The sequence below is a fragment of the Lytechinus variegatus genome, chromosome 16 (genome assembly GCF_018143015.1).
Source record: "Lytechinus variegatus isolate NC3 chromosome 16, Lvar_3.0, whole genome shotgun sequence".
Lineage (NCBI taxonomy): Eukaryota > Metazoa > Echinodermata > Echinoidea > Temnopleuroida > Toxopneustidae > Lytechinus > Lytechinus variegatus.
The window spans coordinates 7,128,253-7,152,108 of NC_054755.1; the positions used below are offsets into that span (position 1 = coordinate 7,128,253).

Below are 23,856 nucleotides of genomic sequence, written 5' to 3' on the forward strand. Positions count from 1 at the left end.
GCAGCGTTCGGGACTGGTGAGTGGGACGGCTCGCTTGGTGTTTTCGCCCCAACGAATTCGGCGAAAACGTTACCATTGCGCCGTGCGAATGTTAAATCTGCGGCTCTCAATCAGAGACTTGAATGTCTCTTTTTGCATTATCGAAAATAAATCATAGACTTTGTTTGATTTATTTACAAGTAAGTTGCATATCCGTCGTGATAATTAGGAAAATCCATGATGTCTTCTTCTAATTCTGTAAAAACTATGTCTTGAAAATGCCTATGTCAGAAAATTGCCGGAAATCGTAAAAACTTGCCTAAAATATCTCTTTTTGAAAGTTCATCCATGGTCTGGAAAAAAATGTTATAACTATTGTAGACGTATACCGTAAACAAATACATCCTCGATCACTGAAATAAAGTGTTTGCTAAGCTTTTGTAATTCAGGCCATGTTACCATGACAACTTGGGAAAACCCTTATTTTTTCGAAAAAAAACTTTGGTTTTAAGGGTCATTTTACAGACATAAAACTAACCCAATTTTGAAGAATTGTGTTTAAATTTCACATAAAATTTAATTATCTATGTTTATACTTTTGTATATGAATATTCATATTTCTTATAGAATCTTAGTTTTTGATTGGTCAATGTTTCAGTCATGGATAATGACAGAGCGTAAAAAAATCTGAAAATGCGCATTTTATCGGCAACCAACAAGCAAGATGGCGGAACACATTAAGTTGGCGCTTTGCACGTACGTGCTGCACGCTCGTCGACGATATCATCATGATGACGTCACATATACCGGATTGACGCCAACTAGTGTCTGAAGTTTAGAGTAATTCCGCGGCCATTTTGTGTGAGTGAAAACCCGACAATTTGGCTGTAAATTCATCTCTTTTACGAATTAATGAGGAAAAAACGAGAGCGGTATACCTAGCTAAATGATTTTATATATATCAATGATTCGAGCGGTGGAGAAAAAATAAGGATCCAGTGGAATCTCAGCTGGTTCAAGACGTTATAATTTGTGAGTATCATTTCATCTTTCGCGTAGCATTGATCATAATATACCTAACCATGGAGCGAGTGTTTTGCACCCGTCGTGTGTGGACGTACGATTATGAAGAATTTGTGTGTGCATGCTGCGTGAATGGTGTGCACGAGAAATTAAAGTGTGTTCACATTGTCGGGATATCGGTTAACGATAACTGTGTCGTTATGATGAATGACGTGGTGTACGCTCAGTGGTTGTGTATTTTACTATTGAGTGTAAACACTTCCATGCTCAGGATAGCTTGGTGTTGTGAACAGCTTCTATTTTTCTCAAATTTTCATGTTTTCTCACGTTGCTTTATATTTTCAATTATAATTGAATAAGAGTGATAATATCTGATGTTCCATAATCCAAAATCCAGCTCGCAGCTTGTGCATTTTCAACTTCTTTTTCAAAATTTTCTAGATCCAACATTGTGAATATGATTGTCCTCAAGGCTCAAGTCTGTGCACCTAACGATTTGAGTTAAGATTTGATATGAATTTCTTTTTATTTCAGATAATCTTTAAGTTGATAATGTTCCTTACATAATTATGAGTTAGTGTACCAAATATCTCTTAAAATTTGAAAGAAATATATGATTTTCTTTGAAAGAAACATTGGGCAGTCATTTTCAGATTGAATGATGGGGTGTCCAAACTTCGCGCACTTTTCAAAAATATTCACCAGGCTTAATTTTGTCCACAAATTATTGATAATTTATACAAAACCAATTCAAGAAATAGTTACCACATTGACGGCAAGATCGTAAACTATAAAATCATGGACGAAAATGTAAAGTAGGTCACGGGGTTTCGCCGGTATCGCGATCTCAAAATTCTATTCCGATCGGCGAATGCGGGCTGTGCTGGAAACCGTTCAGAAAAAGTGTGACCTAACTTCGCGCACCAAAGCTTTTGTGGAGATTTAAACAAAGACTCAAGCTCAAAAAGTGAAATATTTATATCAGATTGATGGCAAAATGCTATGGAATCGGTTAGTACCACATTTAACTCACATTTTTTATGATTTCTGCTTGTAAAATGGTGATATCGTGATGCTTGTTGCTTTCTTCAAAACGGGCGCTAACGGTGACAAATTTGCCGATCTTTTGCCAATATTTTCATGAATACTGGACTAATCCTAAAGAAACTTTCAGCGAAGGGTAATTTTAGGTCGCTTTTCACATTGATGATGTCAGATTTTAAGGATATTGGCTAGTTTTGGAGATAATGACCGTCCGCGAAGTTTGGACTCACTGCCAAACAAAAAATGGGGCCCCATGTCTGCACACCCATTCACTTTGCACGCGATTATGGGATTTTGATGAGAAAGGCTGCATTTTGAGGCTGTCACAAGAAATGCCGAAATTTCATTATTTGGTACACTTACTCATGATACAATAAGGAACATTATTAAATGAAAGATTTTGTGAAATAAAAAGAAATTTATGTTAAATCTTATTACTCATAACTTAATTGTTAAGTGCACAGACTTGGGGACCGTCCACCATCATACTGAAAATACATGTATTTTACTGCAACAAGGTAGAAAACGTGAAACTGGGATTTGGTTTAAATAATTATCAGGGAATTTTTAAACTTCATCAGGGAAAAATCAGGGATTTTTTTTTGAAAAGCTTGGACCCCTGTATGGCAGTCATGCTAAGTCTCGCGCATTTATAAGCTTGAGACTTGCGCAAATGAAATACTTTTCTATTGTCAAATGACATAAACCAGACGGTGACATGTAATGGTTGGACCTACCCCTTATCGACCACCTAATTTTCTAAGCATCATACATGTAGGCCTATCTGAGAAAACATTGGTTTTACCTAGTTTTCGTCTCATTTGTGCAGAAAATTGAGCAGATCAAAATCTTATGTTTAGATCGATCACTCAGATTCTATGCACGTAGATATGGGCGACCAACGAATGCGTCGATTTCGAATTTGATAATTTGCACCCCTTTTTTTAGGACCGATCACCATCCGTACTCTGATTTTACTGCCAATTCTTGTCGTGCTGGCAAAATGCTTTGACTCTTCCAAGCCAGTTTTATGATCAGGGTTCCCACAGTCATGGAGAATCCTGGAAAAATTTGTGGTCATGGAAGTCAGGGAAGAGTCAGAGACTTTTGAAAATGCATGAAAAGTCATGTCAAAGTCATGGCATTGCATTTTGCAGCTTTCCAATTTGTCGTGTCTCACAACTCTCATACTCTGTGATTATACTCTGCTACAATGTATGTAGAGCATTGTTATTGGTGTTCATAATTTCCATTTTTCCCAGTTTTGTTACATCCCAAATTCTACATACCGGTAACTGCAGGGATGTCACAGGAAGTCATGGAAAGCAGCAATTTTAGTTATAGAGAAGTCATGGAATTCTGTTTTCAAATTTCTGTGGGAAGTGGGAACCCTGATGATGTCATCACGCTGGTTGATCTGTTTTGCTACTTCTTTGATTTGACAATTTTTTTTGTCAAGAAACAAAGATATTAAAATGTGTTTTTTTTTCAATTCTTTTTCTTTGGGTGAAAAATACATGTCGCGTATGAAGTAATTTTCCTACTTGCACTTGAATATGGTTTTCTCTGTTGATTGATAATAATCATCAATCTATATACATGTAATGTGGCCTGTTATTTCTTGATAGGACAAAAAAATTATACCCCATTTCATCACACTGCATTGACTTTACATCCAATTCAGAGATATTATGAATATGAGCGAGACTTTGATGCCTTTTCATGAAACTCGTGAAATAAAGTTCATTTTTTACAAGTTTTACACAATTTTTTTAAATACCTGTCTGCTGTCTCTCTAATTTACATTGTAGCAAATTTTGGCTTGTTAAGTTTAAAAAGTATGCTGTGTGTAGTTGTTGAGGATTTTTGAATTTTTACATAATAGAATTTTGATAATGAAACGGACTGTTATGGACCTGGTGGATGTTTCATAAAGGTGTTCGTAAGTTGAGAGCGTCTTTAATAACGACTGGTGATCCTATCTTGTGGTACATGGCACACACCATTGGCGATTGTTTAGCGCATAAGAAAGGATCACCAGTCGTTCTAAACTTACGAACAGCTTTATGAAACGGTCCACTGCTATCATTTACAATCTGCATTTTTCCCATGTTATCACTTACAGTAATTATACCCAAGGGACAATAAAGAGCTGAGCCTATGATTTGAAGAAGGCTGTTTGCAGATCTATGGGAGTCGGATGAACAGTGCACACAATTACAGGTCACGATGAGCATTAGCAGCGATGAAGTCAACTTTCTTGTGTATAGATATCTCCAGGAGTCAGGTACCAATTGTTTAGCTTGTGGGCAGGTCCAAGCTATTTGACTTGTGACGTACGGGACATTTAGAGACTTTAAAGCTGTGTAACGTAAGAAATAAATGCACAACAGAGAATCTTTTATGGATTTTGAAAGGCCAGTCATGCCCTCTTTATTCATGAAAAATTAGTGATCTACAATTCCATTAACGATAATATTTTAATTAATATGCACTGTGACGTACCAGACGAAAGTTGATTTTTTTTGAAAAAAAGTTTGTCATTAAAACTCTGTGAATTGGAATAAGCTGGAAATCTCTCATTATCATGTTTTCATCTTGTATCTTATCAAGTTTCATTAGCCATGAATGATATGATAGAACTCATTGGTGTTATTTTGTAATAGCTCAAAATATAAACAACTGCGCTGTGACGTACGGGACATTTGTCCATGTGTAAAACGAATGGGGAAAGTGAAATTTCATCAAAATTTATAATTAACTTGATGCAAACCAAAGTAAGTTAAGTTTTGTATGGATTATCATGATTGATATATATTTCTTTAATAGCACACACTGAAACAAAACATAGCAAACACTTTACAACCTTATAAATATTATGAAAGATGTCTTGCAAATAATTCCATGTGTTAAACGAATGGGAAATTGAAATTTCATCAAAATTTATATTTAACTGGATGTAAACCAAAGTAAGTAAGTTTTACATGGATTATTATGATTTATATATATTCTATTATAGTATATGATTAAACAAAACATAAAAACTTGTATGACCTTTATAATTATGAAAGATTTAATTACTAACTTAACTAATTGATACTAATTAATGTTATTTATTACAAATTGTAACTTTATTATCAGCCTTTAACCAATATTCAACCACTGATATAATATTATTTATCTCAATTTACATTATCTTTGCTCCTTATTAAAAATAATCCTAATTAAAATTACATAGAAATCCTATGGTGTGTCCCGTACGTCACACATTTGTCCCGTACGTCACAAAACTTAATTAGCTGATATAATTAAAGATGAAATTAATTCAGTAAAGTCACTTTAATTTTTGGATGTATATTAGAACTCTCCAAAGTTTGAAGAAAACTGTTCAACTTTTCTTAATTAGAATCTAAAAAAAAACATATGCTAAATCGTGATGTATGGGACACTGCCTGTTGGACACCAGATAATCAACTTAATCAGTTTTCAAAATCATTTTTTTCTCAAATGTTTGCATAGAAACTTAGCACAAGTCCCCACAGAAATATTTTCAAATATATAATTTGCATTATCTGCAGATCAAATGTGATGTCCTGTACGTCACGCTAATTAATGATTTCTTGGAATCGTGACCTTGGCATTCATTAACTTTACATTTTCAGCAGAAAAAAAATATAGGGCAAAAAAAACCCTTCAGAGTATAAGCTTTAAAATGACATACAATATGTTAGATTTAGGCAAAGATTTAATTTTGGCTTTAGAGGGGACAATAGCTTGGACCTGCCCATGTACATTTTTGTTTCTCAAGTATTTTTTTTCTGTTCTTCATTTCCAATGCTGTTTCTGAGGTAACACAGCATTTGCTCCTGTGGCATTTGTGCTGCGTCTTTTTTCTGCAGTCTTTATTTTGTATAAAATGCTGGGTTCTTATAGGGTTTTATGTAAGGTTTAGTATTAAATCCATGGTTGAAAATAAATCCATGGATGAAAAATTGAAATTTTTTTATGTAGTCATTCAATTAGTGTGTGGAATTTGTAGCGGAGTAATTGTTGCCAGAGCAACTATCATGGAATTGTTTTTGTTTCAGTCCTCTGTGTCAGAGTATGATGGAAGGTGTTTCTCATTCATTTCTTTATGCATTTAATTACAATTAGAATGAAAGTGTTTAGCTATGCCTATGGTTCAATTGATTGTGAGTATTCAGCCATTGCCATTTTCAAACTGACTATATTAAACCATTGAAGAGTCCTTCACAACTTTGAAGTATAAATGCTAAATACGCTCATATTCTTTTCCAGGTGTAATATAATTGTTACTGGTTCATGTAGTATGTATTTAGATACACACCAGATGTTGGATTCAGCTGACAAATGGAAGCAACTGGGCAATTCCACAAAATGATAAACCTCTTTGCACGTCCGACCCCCATTTTTCTCAATTTTTACTTCACTTGATAACTGACCAAGCCATAGTCATTTGACAGAATGACAGAATGTAAAAAGAATCAGAAATCATAGACAGGAGATTTCATGAAGACCCCTCATAAAGGAGGTCGGACATACATATTTTATGGAATTGCCCAACTAAGAAAAATGTGTCATTGTTTTATGTGGAAATAAGTAGAGTACCGTAACTTGCTTTTGAAATGTCTTTGTTTCAGAAATCGAGGGGGGGGGGATGGCTACTGTGTATGTGACTCCAATTCCTTCAGCGACATGAAGACCATATATTGTACAGAAAGTATCCCAAATCAAGAAAAAAGGCCACTTTGAACAAATCACGAGTTGCTTCTTTTTGTCATGGAACGGCACAAAACTGCTGTACTTTGACACTTTACAGGAAAAATATGGGTTGCCGATGATTTTTGTGACTAAAAAACTGAGCTAGGATCATCTAGCATAATTCTGAACATAATACATACTGGTATCTGGTCACATGTCATAAGGTGGTCCAATTTCGCGAACAGGATAAAAATTGTCAAAAATTTTATATTTTGATATGTTATAGCTATTACATGTACCATTCTCTAAATAATGAAAAAGTTTTAAGTCTCAAATACCTTTATTTTTTCTTAAAATGACCAATTAACAGCTAATTATTACATAGACGTCAATGTAAATGTGAATTTTGAAATGTGTTTTTCTCAAATTGGACCTGCTGCACATAAAATGGCGTCAAAAGTTAATGCAACATTGGATCACCCTAGTATTTTGCAGTTATAATCTTGACACATCAATAATTAAATCTGTACCAAAAATCTAATAGTTATCTATTATTGTATGCATATTATAATAATTAATTAACAGTATTTAATTTCACATTTTTGCCTCCAAAATACCTGTCACTCTATTTATGTGCTTGGCAAAATGACAACATCATGGGTAGAAATGTTTGTTGCAATGATTCACAACATTTGTACTAAAAATTAAGATTACAAATTAGATAATTAACCAAATTTCTCTGGTTTATTAATTGATTAGGTTGCAGATTAGAGCTGATATACATATGTATTTCATTGCTGCATATTTTCAAAATTGTCAAATTTTTATGACATTTAGTTGTTCCCTGATTTAAAACACCCAGAAATATGAAGATAACAGTCATATTACATATTAAAGTAAGTTTTTAATGAGGTTTTAATTAATATTCTATCATTTACCGCATCCACCGGCTCCACATCCACCGGCTCCGCCACCTCTGTTACTTCAAACTTAATTTGCTATAGTTTTTGTTCCTGATATTGTATTGATCTGATTCATAGTAATATGTTTAGCCTATAGTTCTAGCTTCAAAATGAGATCTTACTCAATAAATTTGGTCAAGATGCTGTGATGTAGCAACAATTTATCCATGGCACCATGTGGAAAATTGTTCATACGCCACCCTTTTTGCATACCCAACTTATGAAATGCGACCATCTAGGACTTTGTACTTATAGTAAATTACTTCTTCATGGCTGTTGTGCAAGACATTACATTTCTTATATTTCAGCAAGAATTTTGATGATTATTTTTTAATTTCATTCTAACCAAATGATTAAAACATTTATTTTGTTACAGGTTTTTCACATTCTGCATTCACATTTGGTATAGAGAGTCACATTAGCCAATCCAACATAAACGGGGCCTTAGTCCCGCCCGCAGCACTTATCTCAATCATACAGAAAGGCTTGCAATATGTAGAGGCAGAAGTCAGTATAAATGAGGTGAGGAAAGAAATCAGTGTTGCTTTGGAATAGCCATAGGTGATTTCAAGTTTAATAATAATAATAAGCATTTATATAGCGCCATCTATCTAGAAATATTGTATTCCGAGGCGCACAAGAAAAGAAAGAATGAGAAAGTTTGGATGAGTGTCAAAGTGCCAATAACTAATACTGTTAGAAAAGATAAGTTTGGTGTTGGTTCAGGTTTTGGTGTTAGTGTTTGAATCATAATGTAGACTGTATTCAATACATGAGTTCAATCACCTTTAATATCTGAATTTACTGGTGTTTGAACTAAGATGTAGATTGTGTTCAATACAAAAGCTCACACACCTAGTTTGCTGGTGTTGGAAGTATAATGTAGATTGTATTTAATACATAAGCTCAAACACCTATCTGAGTATACTGGTGTTGAAAATATAATGTAGATTGTATTTAATACATAAGCTCAAACACCTATCTGAATTTATTGGTGTTTGAAGTATAATGTAGATTGTATTTAATACATAAGCTCAAACACCTATCTGAGTATACTGGTGTTGAAAATATAATGTAGATTGTATTTAATACATAAGCTCAAACACCTATCTGAATTTATTGGTGTTTGAAGTATAATGTAGATTGTGTTTAATACATAAGCTCAAACACTTATCTGAGTTCACTGGTGTTGGAAGTATAATGTAGATTGTATTTTGTATATAAGGTCAAACACCTAATCTAAGTTTTATAAATCACATTGCATTAAACACCAAGTGAAACTTGTCCCAAAAGCACTCATATTTTTGTGTTGTGCGGATGTAAGAAAAGTGCCCAGGCCAAAAACCAACACCAAAGTGTCAGCACTTGAAATTCCCCATTTTAAATGTGTGACTTTGCCATCGTTTTTACGAGTGTGTACATAAAGATGCATTTTACATTCAGATCCCTTTATCCCAGGGAAAAAAATACACGGGGGCTCGGGGCGATTTTGCCCCCGAAATGCCCTAAGGAGCCCTGGAAAACTAAAATGGAGCCCCTGAAATTCATATAGGGTCCAATGTAAACTTTAACACAAATTAGGATATTTGGGCTAGTGAGCTCCAAAATAGCCCCAGAAAATAAATTATTAATTTTTTCCCTGCTTTATCCTAGAAGCCTTAAAAGATCATTTAGAAATCTCAGCATGGGCAGACTAATCATTAGAGTCCACCCTGAAAATCTGTACAGCTTTTCAGTGCATCTCATCACATGAGTTCATGTAAATGTAGTAGGCAACCTGGGTGCCATTTCATAAAGCTGTTCGTAAGTTAAGAGCGACTTTAAGAACTACTGGTGATCCATTCTTACGCGCCAAACCATCATCATTGTACTTTAATATTATTATTACAGTGTGATGCAATCAATCACTTGGCTTTGTGTATTAATACAGGGCCAAGAAGGAATAGAACCAGATCCATATTTCCTATTAACCTTATACAGGACAAGTAACCCTTATCTCTAAATCACTCTTTCATACAGGATGGTACAGTTGTAGACAGTAGAGCGTTAGATTCGCTGTCCCTCATCGATGCAGTCATGCCTGATGTCATCTCCTCAAGGAAGTCAGAACTCAGACAGGTAGCAGCGAACGGTCAGAACAATTGTAAAGTAGAGGGAACAAATGGGGATGACCCACCAGTTACGTTAATTCAATGTGAGTATCGGAGATTTTTTAAACTTTTTCAAATGTAGTTTTGAATCCAGGAGCATGGTTTATCAGAACTGCCAAGTAGTACTGATTTTCAGTTAGTACTGGAAAATGAGAAGAATACTGATGGTTTCCTGCAAAATAATAATTTCTAAAGTTTCATTTTTTGTGTGTCTTCCTATGGTATTTCTTGGAAAATACTGATTTTCTCATAAAAATGCTGAAATGTTCATGCACAGGTTGGCAGCTCTTGTTTTTGCAGATTTTCATAAGTATGATCAGACCACTGTGGGGATGCATATTTACCTCACGCAACATGAAATTTAAGTCAAATTTTTTGTCTGACAATTATTTTTTGTAAAACACCAGCCCGGTCTGCAAAAAAAAATCCTTGGATCAAAGGATTATACAATTTCTGTCGTATTATGCTAACAGCATTAAATAATTGGGGTTTCAATGTCTCTTCTAGCAAATCACTCAGAGGCCATGGAAATCGATGGTGGCATCGAGATTCCGCCAAGCAAAGCAACCGTTCTTAGAGGCCATGAATCAGAAGTCTTCAGTTGTGCATGGAATCCATGTAGAGATCTCCTTGCATCAGGGTAAGTTAGTACTCACCCATTAAATTGGCAACACCAATATCTTCTGTCTTGAAATATGTCTTAGTATTCTTTCCAACAAATAATTTCCAATACAATCATTGACACCCTCCCACACACACATACAAAAAATACTTTGTAGATGCTTTTGTGAGCATATAGTTTCTGAGAAAAGAAAATCAACGTCAAGAGGACATATATTTATTTATGCTTTGGTCCATATTTTGAAGTATGATTTAGCTCAACTTGGGTTTAAATGTTTGTTTAGTTATGGATAGCCAATTGCAACACTTTATCTCTCTAGCAGAAGAGGTTCGTTTTTGTCAGCAAATGTAGTCCTTGATTCATCAAAATCGGATAACAAAGAATGAAGTTATTGCATTTCAAAGATTTGCATTATTTCGATGAAACAGTTCAAGGCATGTCTTCATGAATATTCATTAGGTGGGTTAATGAAGTCATATCCCCACTTGTTCTTTTGTATTTTATAATATGAAATTAGGTTTATTCAAAATTTTTCTACCAAGAACTTAAACAATTGGATTGATAACTCCTCAAGTGCATCATTTACACATTAATGAAAAAAATGAAACAATTATGATTTCATGTAATAACATGAAAAGGAAAGTGGGGATGTGACATCATCAGCCCACCTAATGAATATTCATGAAGACATGCCTAGAACTATTTTACCAGAATAATGCAGATCTTTAAAATTCAAAAACTTTGTTATTTGTTATCCGATTTTGATCAAATTTTCAACATTTTGCTTTGTATATTTTACTCTATTTATTTAGATATAAATATTTTCAGCCCGGACCATCCCTTTAACAAGGAAATATTATGGACATTGCAGCTCTAATTTTTAAAAGTCGATGCTAACCAATGCCTTTATTCTGTAGTATAAAACCTGCAATCTCTTTTGAACATCATCAATTTTGTCTGTTATCTTTGTAGGTCTGGCGACTCAACTGCAAGGATATGGAACCTAAACGAAGGTCAAAATTCATCACAACATCAGCTTGTTCTCAGGCATTGCATCAGAGAAGGTGGCCAAGATGTCCCCAGTAACAAAGATGTCACCTCGTTAGACTGGAATGTATGTATCCCATTGACTATTCAGGGCTCCGTAACACAAAGATTAGCGATTAATCGCTAAATGAACTGACCAATCAAGATCAATATTACATGCGCATTTGGTGCAAAATACTCACCAGGAACCAATCAGAAGTGTTCTCTCATATTAGCTATTCATCCCTAATCTTTGTTTTATGGAGACCAGATGTTTTCTCATGGGCATGAGAATTTTTATTTTCAACCACCTGATTTAAATGAATGTAGAAAAAAGAAATGAGCATAACACTGGAAGTTGTGTGTACAGTACGGGTGATTATGCTAGTGCGAAGTGCCAATTATGTTATTTTTGTATTTAGATGATAATAATAGTAATAAATTGGACTTGTACTGCACCAAATTCACTCTGTAGAGTGCTCAAGGTTAAAGTTGGTGTATCAATTTTTTTCTGCATTTTTTAAAATTTTGATAATAAAACTAAGGATTGAATATGAAAATGTTATATTGCCAATCGATCGGTTGAATGTGGAATCAAGTTATGGTGTACATTTATAGAAGGAAAAAACTTAGAAAATGTAGGCCCATAATGAAGCTTCAGGAAAGCACACTTCAAGTCCATCTACATGTTAAATAAAATTTATGATAAATCACAACTTAACCAGGAAAAGATATCAAGTCTCGCAATTGTTGCTCCGTATTTGCAAAGTTTTACCATTATTTAATTGTCAATTTGTAAATGACGTAAGCATACAAAAAGGGAATCTCCTCTCAAATGGGCTTTTTTCAAATTCTAATGCGTTTATTTTTATGATGTGTCTCAGTACAGATGATTCCATTTAAATATGATTAATTATTTGATTATTTTTTACGTACTAGCTTAAATGCATTTGGGTCATCCCATGGCCCAATAACACAAGCGATCGATCGTTCGTTGATCTGATTGATTGATTGGATAAAGTGATCTGGTTGATCATATCAGCCCAACAATCATCCCCATTCTTTGTGTAACCCGGCCCAAATCTTCGCAAATGTTTGATGCAATGATTGGAAAATCTAGCTTCACTTACTTCCTGTTTGCAAGTTATGAAAGATAAACATCTTCACTTTTTTTTGCAGTGTGATGGTAGTTTATTAGCGACAGGCTCCTACGACGGCTATGCAAGAATCTGGTCAACGGAAGGCCGGCTGGTCAGCACGTTAGGCCAGCACAAGGGCCCCATCTTTGCGCTGAAATGGAACAAAGAGGGCAACTACATTCTCAGTGCGGGGGTGGACAAGACGACCATCATATGGGATGCACAGACAGGGGAATGCAAGCAACAGTTTCCTTTCCATGTTGGTTAGTATAACCCTCCCCCCTTCTGCATGTATGATGGTAAACAGTAGAGGGCAGTATTTCATACTAACTTAAAGGTTAAGTTCACCTTGACGATATGTTGGTTTGAATAAGAAAAATAGGAGAAAAATATAGATGATGAAAATACATCAAAGAATTTTAAGAGAGTTATGACTTTATATTCATGTTTCTGATTGCGTAGTGAATATATTATCAGACACAAATATCATACCCCTTACATGTATATAGGAAAGATGTTGTATTCATCATATTTCATGAGAAAATTTGTGGCGGCATCAACATTGAAATCTAGACCAAGGTTAAGTTTTGACAATGTATAACTCATATCTAAAAGTATATGGTCAAGTAGTGTCCTATTAATTTCTTAAGTTATTTTTTTTGTAATATGAAAAATCCATGCCTCGGCAAAGCTGCACTTACTCCAGCTGAACTGTGACCTGCATTCCTCCTTGTTTACCAAATCAATCTACATTACACCCTTTAACAATTTAATTGCTTGCAAATGTCACCTTGCAATTTCACTTACTTGTTCGTTTCTTCCTGACTTGAAAGTATATTTCACCATTTGATTGACAGGTGTTGTTGATTTCACATCTTTTAAATTCCTTTGCAGACCCAGCTGTTTCATGTAGATTTCAATTTTTTTAAATTGGAGATTGAAGGTGGGACAGGAAGTTTTCAAAGTTGACTAAGGTTTTGTAACCAGATTTTTTTTTTTTTTTTTGGGGGGGGGTAAGGAACCAATTTTGCATTAATTATGACACTTTATTCAACAAGTCAAATTATCTGACTTGACCTTTGAATAAATTGAAAAAAAGTAATTCTCGAACAAATTTTTTTTACTCCAGGCCTTACATAAAAACGTTGAAGCCTTGTTTTCAAGCATGCTATTTTGGTCATTATGTCTTCACCCAATTATCTTAAATCTTGTATTTTCTTATAACCTTTGATTTTTCATATTCTTTTGGCAGCACCGGCATTAGACGTTGACTGGCAAACCAACACAAGCTTTGCATCTTGTTCCACGGACCAGAGTATACATGTGTGTAAACTGCGCAGTGATAAACCAATCAAGACATTCCAAGGCCATTCTGTAAGTTGTGTTACAGTTATCATCGCTCAAGTGTTCAGGCAAATATGAACCAAAAGTTTTAAATAATACCACCTCAAGCCTTCAACTATTTATATCTGGCCATGTTCAAAACCCATAATCATGGCTCTGGGAAGCAGGGGTGCTGGGGTGGAATTCCTTGGAATTCTGGTAGGTGTGGATAATTGAAAATAGTAGCGACCCCCCCTTTTTTTTAAAGGTCAAGTCCACCCCGAAAAATGTTGATTTGAATTAATAGAGAAAAATTGAACTAGCATAACGCTGAAAATTTCATCATAATAGGATGTAAAATAAGAAAGCTATGACAATTTAAAGTTTCGCTTATTTTTCACAAAATAGTGATTTGCACAACTTGGTGAAATGCATGTGAGACAGACGATGAATACCCTCACTCACTATTTCTTTTGTTTTTTATTGTTTGAATTATACAATATTTCATTTTTTATAGATTTGACAATAAGGACCAACTTGACAGAATTATATAGTATTAAACAATGCTAATTCCACATGTTCAGGGATGAATTAATCATTGTTTCACTTGACAATGAGGAGAAAATTAAAATATTTTATATTTCACATAATAAAATGCAAAAGAAATAGTGAGTGGATGACGTCATCAGTCTCCTCATTTGCATACCAACCAGGATGTGAATATAACTTTTTTGTGAAATTAAGCGGAACTGTAAAATGTTGTAACTTTCTTATTTTACATCCGATTTTGATGATATTTTCAGTGTTACGCTTGTCAGAGTTTTCTCTTTTCATTTGAATCAACTTTTTGTTAGGGTGGACTTGTCCTTTAATATTCTTTTTTGCTTGTCAAATTTCTCTGGAAAAAAATTACCTTTGTTTTGTAGTGAAAACTTTTTTTTCTGCACTTTTCAAATTTACAACAGCACCCCAGTAAACAAAATGTTCCCAGGACCCTTCCCATAATGCATCATTCTCTACAATGTGATCTTGTGATATAAACCCATTTGAATTTACTCAATGAATCCACACCACGATGATTATTTCAGTTTTTCTATCCACATAAGATGATAGGCTAAACTTATATGTATTGTCAAATGGTCATTTCTGATGGTATATTTTAAGGCTAGTTTTTATAACACACCGTTACTGTTTTGGTCAGCTTGTCCCCGTTTAAATTCTACAATAAATTATGAAATTTCTTGTCCAGGTTTCAAAAAGAAATTATCAGTTAAAGTATTCTATTAGATTAGATTTATCTGTACCACTGACACAAACGATATTTTGCGTCATATTGCATGATTTTTTTTTTCAGAATGAGGTGAACGCTATTAAGTGGGATCCATCAGGTCAGATGTTAGCTTCCTGTTCAGATGATATGACACTCAAGGTAGGTAACATGATTTATACCCATTTAGTCTAATACCTTTGGGCCGAATGCATGATCAGGACAAAAATTGACATGAGTATTACCAATGGCATAATTTACAAACTTGTATGATCAAATTTTTCAGAAAATTACTAATCAAGTATGCTAATTTAGGCATGAAATAAAAAGTGTGCTTTGATTACCTATATAATTATAAGGCCCCTAAACTGCTAATTTTTGTAGGATTTCGATTATATGTATCAGAAAAAGAAAACCAATGTCACGAAATTTGTTCTTATATATTTTATTGTTTTTGATTTTTTAATGTATTTCTTTGTTTTTTACTTTTTGTTTTTTATTGTTTTGGGGATGGAATCTGTCAGCGAATTTATTCTGACCAGAAATTATAGGAAGTTAATTGAGTTTAACCAGAAAAAGTAGAAATAATGATACATTTATGAATTTTTGCTATAAAAATTTCAAATTCATGTTTTTGAAATGTGAAATTTTCGAAGCACGTAGCCAGAGAATGTGCAAGAGATGAAAGTAAAAACTAAGCGTGTGACGCCATCAAAAAAATTTGTGCATTATATTTGTCACAAAAAATTTCAAAGGGGGCTGAATCATCGTCTTTCTACATCATGTGCATCTGATCTATGAAGCATGATACTTGTATGCATGACTTCTGGTGATGCATTGAATGAATAAATACACTTAATTTGATAAACTCCTTATTATTCATGTATATATTTTATTCATATTTTGATAGTTCTTTAGGTATGGTGTATAAAACAAGACACATGTGTAGACAACCTCCAATGAACAAAGGGAATAGATTCCTATTGTCAATCTGATCATGTTCTTACACTCCATGTTGTTAAGATGTTTTTGTAATTCTGTGAACATAGCAATATGTGTGTGGTCATGACTTCCTAGAATACGTTTTGAAAATACTCTCAAATGTGGTCATATTCTAACATTGTATCGTAATCACGATTTTATATTCTTGCAGATATGGTCCATGAATCAAGATACGTGTGTACATGACCTCCAAGCGCACAGCAAAGAGATTTATACTATCAAATGGAGCCCTAAAAATCCCAATACACCTCTTATGTTAGCAAGGTAAGTCGGACAAGGGACACACAGGTAAAATTACCCTTTGCTTTGTGAATTATATAATTCATTACAGAAACAGATGGCTATAAATAGTAAGTATTGTATTGATGTTAATGCTGAGGTCAATTTGATTTTGGATAGTAATGATAATGATGATGATGGTGATGATAGTAATGATAATGATGATGGTGATGATGATGATGATGATGATGGTGATGATGATGGTGGTGATGATGGTGATGATGGTGATGATGGTGGTGATGATGATGATGGTGATGATGATGATGGTGGTGATGATGATGGTGATGATGATGGTGATGATGATGATAATGATGATGATGATGGTGATGATGATGATGATGATGATGATGGTGGTGATGATGATGATGATTGTGATGGTGGTGATGTTGGTGATGATAATGATGATGATAATGATGGTGATGATGATGATGATGATGATGATGATGATGATGATGATGATAATGATGGTGATGGTGATGATGGTGGTGATGATGATGATGGTGGTGATAATGATGGTGATGGTAATGATGATGGTGGTGATGATGGTGGTGATGATGATGATGGTGGTGATAATGATGGTGATGATGATGGTGATGATGGTGATGATAATGATGATGATAATGATGATGATGATGGTGATAATGATGGTGATGGTGATGATGGTGGTGATGATGATGATGATTGTGATGGTGGTGATGTTGGTGATGATAATGATGATGATAATGATGGTGATGATGATGATGATGGTGATGATGATGGTGATGATGGTGATGATAATGATGATGATAATGATGATGATGGTGATAATGATGGTGATGGTGATGATGGTGGTGATGATGATGATGATTGTGATGGTGGTGATGTTGGTGATGATAATGATGATGATAATGATGGTGATGATGATGATGATGGTGATGATGATGATAATGATGGTGATGATGGTGATGATGATGATGATGATGATGATGATGGTGATGATGATGGTGATGATGGTGATGATGATGATGATGATGATGATGGTGATGATGATGGTGATGGTGATGATGATGATGATGATGATGATGATGGTGATTGTGATGGTGGTGATGATGATGATGATGGTGATTGTGATGGTGGTGATGTTGGTGATGTTGATGGTGATGATGGTGATGATGATGATGGTGATGGTGATGGTGATGATGATGATGATGATGGTGATGATGGTGATGATTATGATGATGTTGATGAGGGTGATGATGATGGTGATGATGTTGATGAAGATGATGATCAACAGCATTTGTGTAGCACCATCTATCTTTGACAAACATTGTATAGCCTACGTTAATCGGAAATCTAAACAAAATGCTAAATGGCCTAATTTGCAAATAAACCAAAGGATTAGTAGATGAACATGTAGATGAACTTGTAGATGAACTAGGATTAAACCAATCAGAAAGAAGACCAGTGGGTGTACTTTAGACCAAGTGGCACCCTTTGAATTGCCAATTACCGTTTCATCCATCTCTCTTTCTCTTCACCTCTTTCCAGTGCATCGTTTGACTCGACGGTTCGACTATGGGACGTCGAGAGGGGTATCTGTATCCACACACTGACCAAACACCAAGAGCCTGTCTACAGCGTAGCTTTCAGTCCATCGGGGAAATATCTAGCCAGTGGCTCCTTTGACAAATGTGTACATATATGGTCGACGCAGGTAAGTCTGTGGTTTCAGCTCAGTTTTCTTGTTTCAGTATTTTATGGTGCCTAATGCTCTGTCTTGATACCCTCGATCAAAGTGTTGATAAGTATGGCAGTTGAAGATTGACTTGATCTATATCTCATTGTCAAAGGAAAATTGAACCTGTTCGTTCTGTGTTTTTTTTCAAACTCCCGAGCATACTGAATTCAATCAGATGCTTTATATCATCACATAGCCAATATTTATGATTACTCTAGTGCACTGAACACAACTTATGAGGTAATCTAAACTTTTATTTTTGATTTCGCTTTCCATATTGAAACGTTTATTACTTGAACCTATTCATGAAGACCGTCTGCCCATAAAGACCACTTCTAATTCCCATAGGTGGTCTTTATATACAGGTTTTTACTGTCATAGCAATGTGTGTTCTTGATGTGATAATTAAAGAATTAGAAGAAAAAATGTGCTCCTGCCTTGTCAAATCTGCAGTCTGTTTGATCTCCAAATATCCACCCTTGATGAGAATAATTTGAATTTCTTTAAAGCCTGTGTATAGCTTTGGTAAAGGGTCAATAATGTGATTGATAATCGAATATCATCTAATATGACAGTCTTACTGAAGCGTAGAGACTGTTAGATATTTTTCCAACTGCACTTCGCTGAGAAAATTTCAAATATTCAAATCTTGGATATATAGCGCCCTCTCTCGGCAATGCTTGTTTTAAATTAAAAAAATGGGCATTCAAGCACTTATCTTATAAATTTAGTGATTAGATATCCAAAAGTTACAGACAAAGAACATATCTTGAAAGTTTCAGCCCATTCCATGATTTGGAATAGGATTTAATTGAAAGACAAAAACACAGATATTTTAATTTGATCGGGTGACCCGATCAAGTTAAATTTCCATGTAAAATTGTAAAATTTATCCTGTAAAACACAATTTCATTTTATATCCTCCATATCATAACTGTTATAGGGCATATCCACTGATATTAGCTAGCAATGAATTGGAATAGTGATAGGTGCATTTTAGTGGATTTACCAAAACTATACACAAGCTTTAACGCTGCCTATCTAGAAAGAACGTTTCTATAGGTGAACTTATTATTTCCAATATCATCGGACGTCGTGGTCTACCAGATATGTCTCTTGTCTCTCAATTTGAGGGACGTGGGTGCCAAGCCATTGTGTGTTTTCTTTTAGCAAGAAATTTACCCACATTGTGCAGCACACAACCCTGGTGAAATGAATGAATACCTGGTAGAATTCTTTTCATTGAAACGCTGAATGTGTAGCAGCTGCTCTGCTAAAGCCAGGGTAATTATGCTGCATTACTGTAGAGTGCTTAGTGACTTCTGATCAAGTAAGTGTTCAGTGCTATGTAAGCAAGCATAGTTATCATTATCATCTATTTTTACCCTTATCGTATATTTGTATAACTGTGTTCTCTTACAGACTGGGAGTCTTGTGCATAGTTATAGAGGGACCGGAGGAATATTTGAAGTTTGTTGGAACCATACAGGAGATAAAGTAGGAGCTAGTGCGTCAGACGGATCGGTAAGCACACAAATGATACACCCGGATGAGGGAGTTAGTAAGAACTTCCCACACAAGGTTTTTTTTAGAGCAATTCTAAAATGCTTTAGCTGTGGGTAAAGGACTGCTTTGTGGTACAGAGAGTGGGTTATTATGCTTTTACTCAGATAAAATCATGTGCATTATTTTTTTTTAATTACAAGTAATAATAATAATAACAACGCGCCTGGGAATAGAATATTTCTAGATAGATGGCGCTATATAAATGCCTATTATTATTATTTTATAAAAAATCTTATATGTACCTATGGTAATTGATTAACATTCCTCATCTAAATGAATGGAGAGTTATGAATCAAAAACCTGATCATAGTATTACTAAAAATCCAGACGTTTTAAAGGGAACATCCGTCTATTTGTTGAATGCCGAATGAATGGATAATTTTCTTCATCACTTGGTTATGATACGATGGCTGTCAATGGTCAGAAGTAATATTCTGTGATTTTACTTATGCATTTATCTATTTCATTATTTTAGATTTGATTTATTTAGCCTGGTCACGTAGATACTTTCAAATAATCATAGCATTAGAATCCACTCCATCTTGTATATTATCTTGGCCCTGTAATGGAAGAGTCATTTGTACAATGAAGCATGAATGAAGGTCTAGGGCAAATCCTTGCAAAAAAAAAGTTACAATTGATTAGATATTAATTGTATCTCTTTATGTCACACTCATAAGAAACCTGTCTGAAGAATATTCAAGATAAACAAGATTTTTTATAAAAATCTTTGAAATATTCTTACAGGGTTCTCACAGTCATGGAAAATCGTGGATAAAAATTTGTAGTCATGGAAACTCAGGGAATTTGGAAAATTTGTGAAAAGTCATAGGATTGCATTTACCTCTTGGCTATGGCAGCTTTCTAGTTTGCCGTGTCTCGCAACTCTAATGCTCTATGATCATACTCTATTTTTTTGGTGTTCGTGATTTCCATTTTCCCCCGTTTTGTGACATCCCGAATTTTTCATTAATCCCGGGACGTCACGGGAAGTCATGGAAAGCAGCAATTTAGTCATGGAAACTTGTATGTGGTCATGCGTAAAAACATGCAACAACACTTGTTTGGTTTGGAGGGATCCTTTTTAAAAAAACAAATTGATAATTGCCTCCATATCAAACTTAAATTTGGCTTTTCCTTCTTTTTTTTCCTGTGCAGGTGTTCGTTTTGGACTTAAGAAAATGAGAAGACGGCATGTAGATTAGTCAGGAATTCCTTTTTCTATAATTGTACAGAGAGGAAGAGAGAAAGTGTGTGAGAAAGAGAGAGAGAGAGAGTGATAGAATGCGTGTGTTTTTGTGCACTGGTAACAGGTAAGAGATAGAGAGAGCTAGCCGAAGAGAGGTAGGAGGAGAGAGAGAGGTAGAAAAAGAGATGGAGAGAGAGAGAAGATCAGATAACGGACTCATGGACAACACGTTTGTAGATGGTTACCAAGATGACAATTGATTAATGATGAAAAATACATGCTGCTCTTTCCGAGAGAAGGACCGAGTGATGACGATGAGTTGTGCTAGCCCAGAAAAGACGCATGAATTCAACAGCTTGTGAATGTTTATGGAGATGTTTCAATACGAAGTGGTTTTAGTAGCATGGTTTGGGATGTGTTAACAGCTCTTTCAGTCTCAATCCATTCAGCTTAAATGAGGTTACCGGTATTTCTGGACGAAAATGTTTACCGGCCATGTTTTATAGCCAATTTGATGTTGGAGTGTTGCTCTGGATGCCTTATTATCTTGGTCGTTTCCAATTCATACAGTCTTGTGAGTTGAGCATTTTCTAGAGTTTTTGATGAGTGTGAAAGGGGTCTTAATTCTAGGCCAATGCGATGTTCAAGTAAGGTATAGGGCACGTCAAAACCTCTCTCATTTATTCTGGCACTCTTGTGAACTGAGATTGCTCTAGAGTTTTGACAAGTGTGAAAGGGGTCTTAATTCTCGGCTAATATATTACAGTAAGGTTTAGGGCATGTTAAAACCTCTCTCATTTGCAATTCATACCCCATGAGGGATGGGTTTTTCACCCCAGTTATGATGAATGTGAAAGGGTCTTTTCTGGGCCAGCGTGTCTGTGGAATATAGTCAAGAACTTTGCGAAAGTGTTATGGTGTAGTGGTTGAAACTCTCTTTTCAATCAGAGGGTCACAAATCCTAATCCCTCTTCGCACTGTTCATTTTCATTCCGCAAGGATATTGTCCTCGCTCAACCTTGGTGAGGTACACGGTTACTTTGTAAGTTTTATTCATTGAATGCACAAAGTGTAAAAGTTTCTCAATATAATAATGAAAGCTGGGTCAATTTAATATGTCACTTTTTGCCTGAGGGTACAAAGTGCTGATTGATAATGTAAAGCTGGGGTTATAACGTCTAGAGTCCATACATTATTTAGAGACTATCTTGCATGTGCTCATGCGCTGTACAAGAATGGCATGGTATGAAAATGATAACTTCTCGCATTCTCACTTTATCCATTGATGAATTAACAAAATTTCCATTAATTACAGTGAATGTTATCCTAGTATTAATCATGTCAGCATCAAATTCATCATTATTGGGATCATTTGGACCCCAAACCATTCATCATTTTGGTCTGCCATTATTTGTGTGATTGCCAAACACTTCAAAATGTTTTGCCCTAAAGTCCTGTACATTTACAAGTACTGCTTTTCCACCCTTTGGTTTTGTAATGATTGTATGTTGGGCAAAACAGGTCACTTTGCTTGGTGGCTTGGTGGGAAAGGTCAAATTTTCAAAACAAGCTTCTCCAATTTTGGAAGAGTGGAGGTATTAACTCCCCTCCCCTCCACAATAGTTTAGTGGTATTTGGTCTACACCCACTTCGTCTAATTTTTGTTTGGTCTAATCTCACATGGTCTAATCCTAGTTATTCTACAACCATTTTGTCTACTAACCATTTGGTCTAATTGCCATTTAGAACTTTCACAATTTGTCTTAATTCCAGCTGGGCTATTCCCATTTTGTCTAACTATACATTTGGTCTAAGTCCGTTTAGTCTATGTGGCTAGATGAACTATTAATGAACCAAATTTTCATTTGACAAAGTTTGAAATGATAAGACTGTAATGGCAAATTATGGCAGAACAGCTGGGAATTAGACTAAATGAAAATTAGCCTAGGTGGGTTTTAGACCAAGTGCAGTATAGACAAAAAGGCATTTTAACACAATTGACAGGAGGGCAAATGGGTTTAACCCATGTGGTATAAGACTATCTTACCCTTTTTACACAGGATATTCTTAGCCCCGGACTATCGCTAACACCGTACTATCCTTAACCCCGTACTATTTTTTTTTCCTTTTCACACATGCCAAATCGTTATTGCTAAACCCGGATAAGGAATGCTTGCTTTTTACACACGAAACTCGCTAACCCGGACTAGTGGTTTTTGTCGATCATTCGTAGTACAAGTACTTCACTCTTACCCTTTTTACACACACTAAAATTTCCTTAACCCCGTACTATAGGTGGGGCTAAATTGCCATTTAGCCCCACCAATAGTACGGGGTTAAGCTTAGCCCACTTACGTTTTACACTAGCGATCTTAACCCCGTACTATCGTTCTTAGCACCGCAATTGCTGGGATAACCCTGCTTTTTTGCAGGGCCAAATAATCCCGTACTAAAGGTGGGGTTAGCCCACTTTGCAATAATGCTGTGTAAAAAGAAAGTGGGCTAAGCTTAACCCCGTACTATAGGTGGGGCTAAATGGCAATTTAGCCCCACCTATAGTACGGGGTTACGGAAATTTTAGCGTGTGTAAAAAGGGTATTTGAGAATAGACAAACTGCTTGTAGACCATGTCACGTCTGCTTTCTGCAAGAAGTGACATAGGGATAATTTTTATTATTTTCTTTTATTATGCTCTTTTTCATTTGCTTGAGTTTTACTTGAAATTTTGAAATGATTTTTGCATCATTGGATAGCCTATGATGTACTCTTTCAATATCTGAAAATTGAAGTAAGTAAATAATTGTAGAAATTACCCCTAAGTCCCTTCTTGCATGAAGTCGACGACA

The 23,856-nt window shown here is 35.1% G+C and overlaps 1 protein-coding gene across 1 annotated transcript; it reads left to right on the forward strand.

Annotated features, from left to right (window-relative positions):
• The first annotated feature begins 800 nt into the window (after positions 1-800).
• Positions 801-23,040, forward strand: LOC121430072 (F-box-like/WD repeat-containing protein TBL1XR1). The gene is made up of 13 exons (XM_041627345.1): positions 801-1,011; positions 4,172-4,333; positions 8,107-8,252; positions 9,750-9,924; positions 10,388-10,520; positions 11,475-11,616; positions 12,708-12,930; positions 13,920-14,041; positions 15,345-15,419; positions 16,411-16,523; positions 18,066-18,231; positions 19,678-19,779; positions 20,980-23,040. Exons 2-13 carry the CDS (start codon positions 4,276-4,278, stop codon positions 21,004-21,006), a joined length of 1,482 nt encoding a protein of 493 aa, XP_041483279.1. The 5' UTR covers positions 801-1,011; positions 4,172-4,275; the 3' UTR covers positions 21,007-23,040.
• The last annotated feature ends 816 nt before the right edge of the window (positions 23,041-23,856 follow it).

Excerpts from the sequence above, each read along its gene's own strand:
- LOC121430072 (XM_041627345.1), top strand. The coding sequence starts at position 4,276 with ATGAGCATTAGCAGCGATGAAGTCAACTTTCTTGTGTATAGATATCTC. Across the intron at positions 4,334-8,106 it reads TAGATATCTCCAGGAGTCAG|GTTTTTCACATTCTGCATTC; the intron begins GTACCAATTGTT and ends ATTTTGTTACAG. Across the intron at positions 18,232-19,677 it reads TACATATATGGTCGACGCAG|ACTGGGAGTCTTGTGCATAG; the intron begins GTAAGTCTGTGG and ends GTTCTCTTACAG.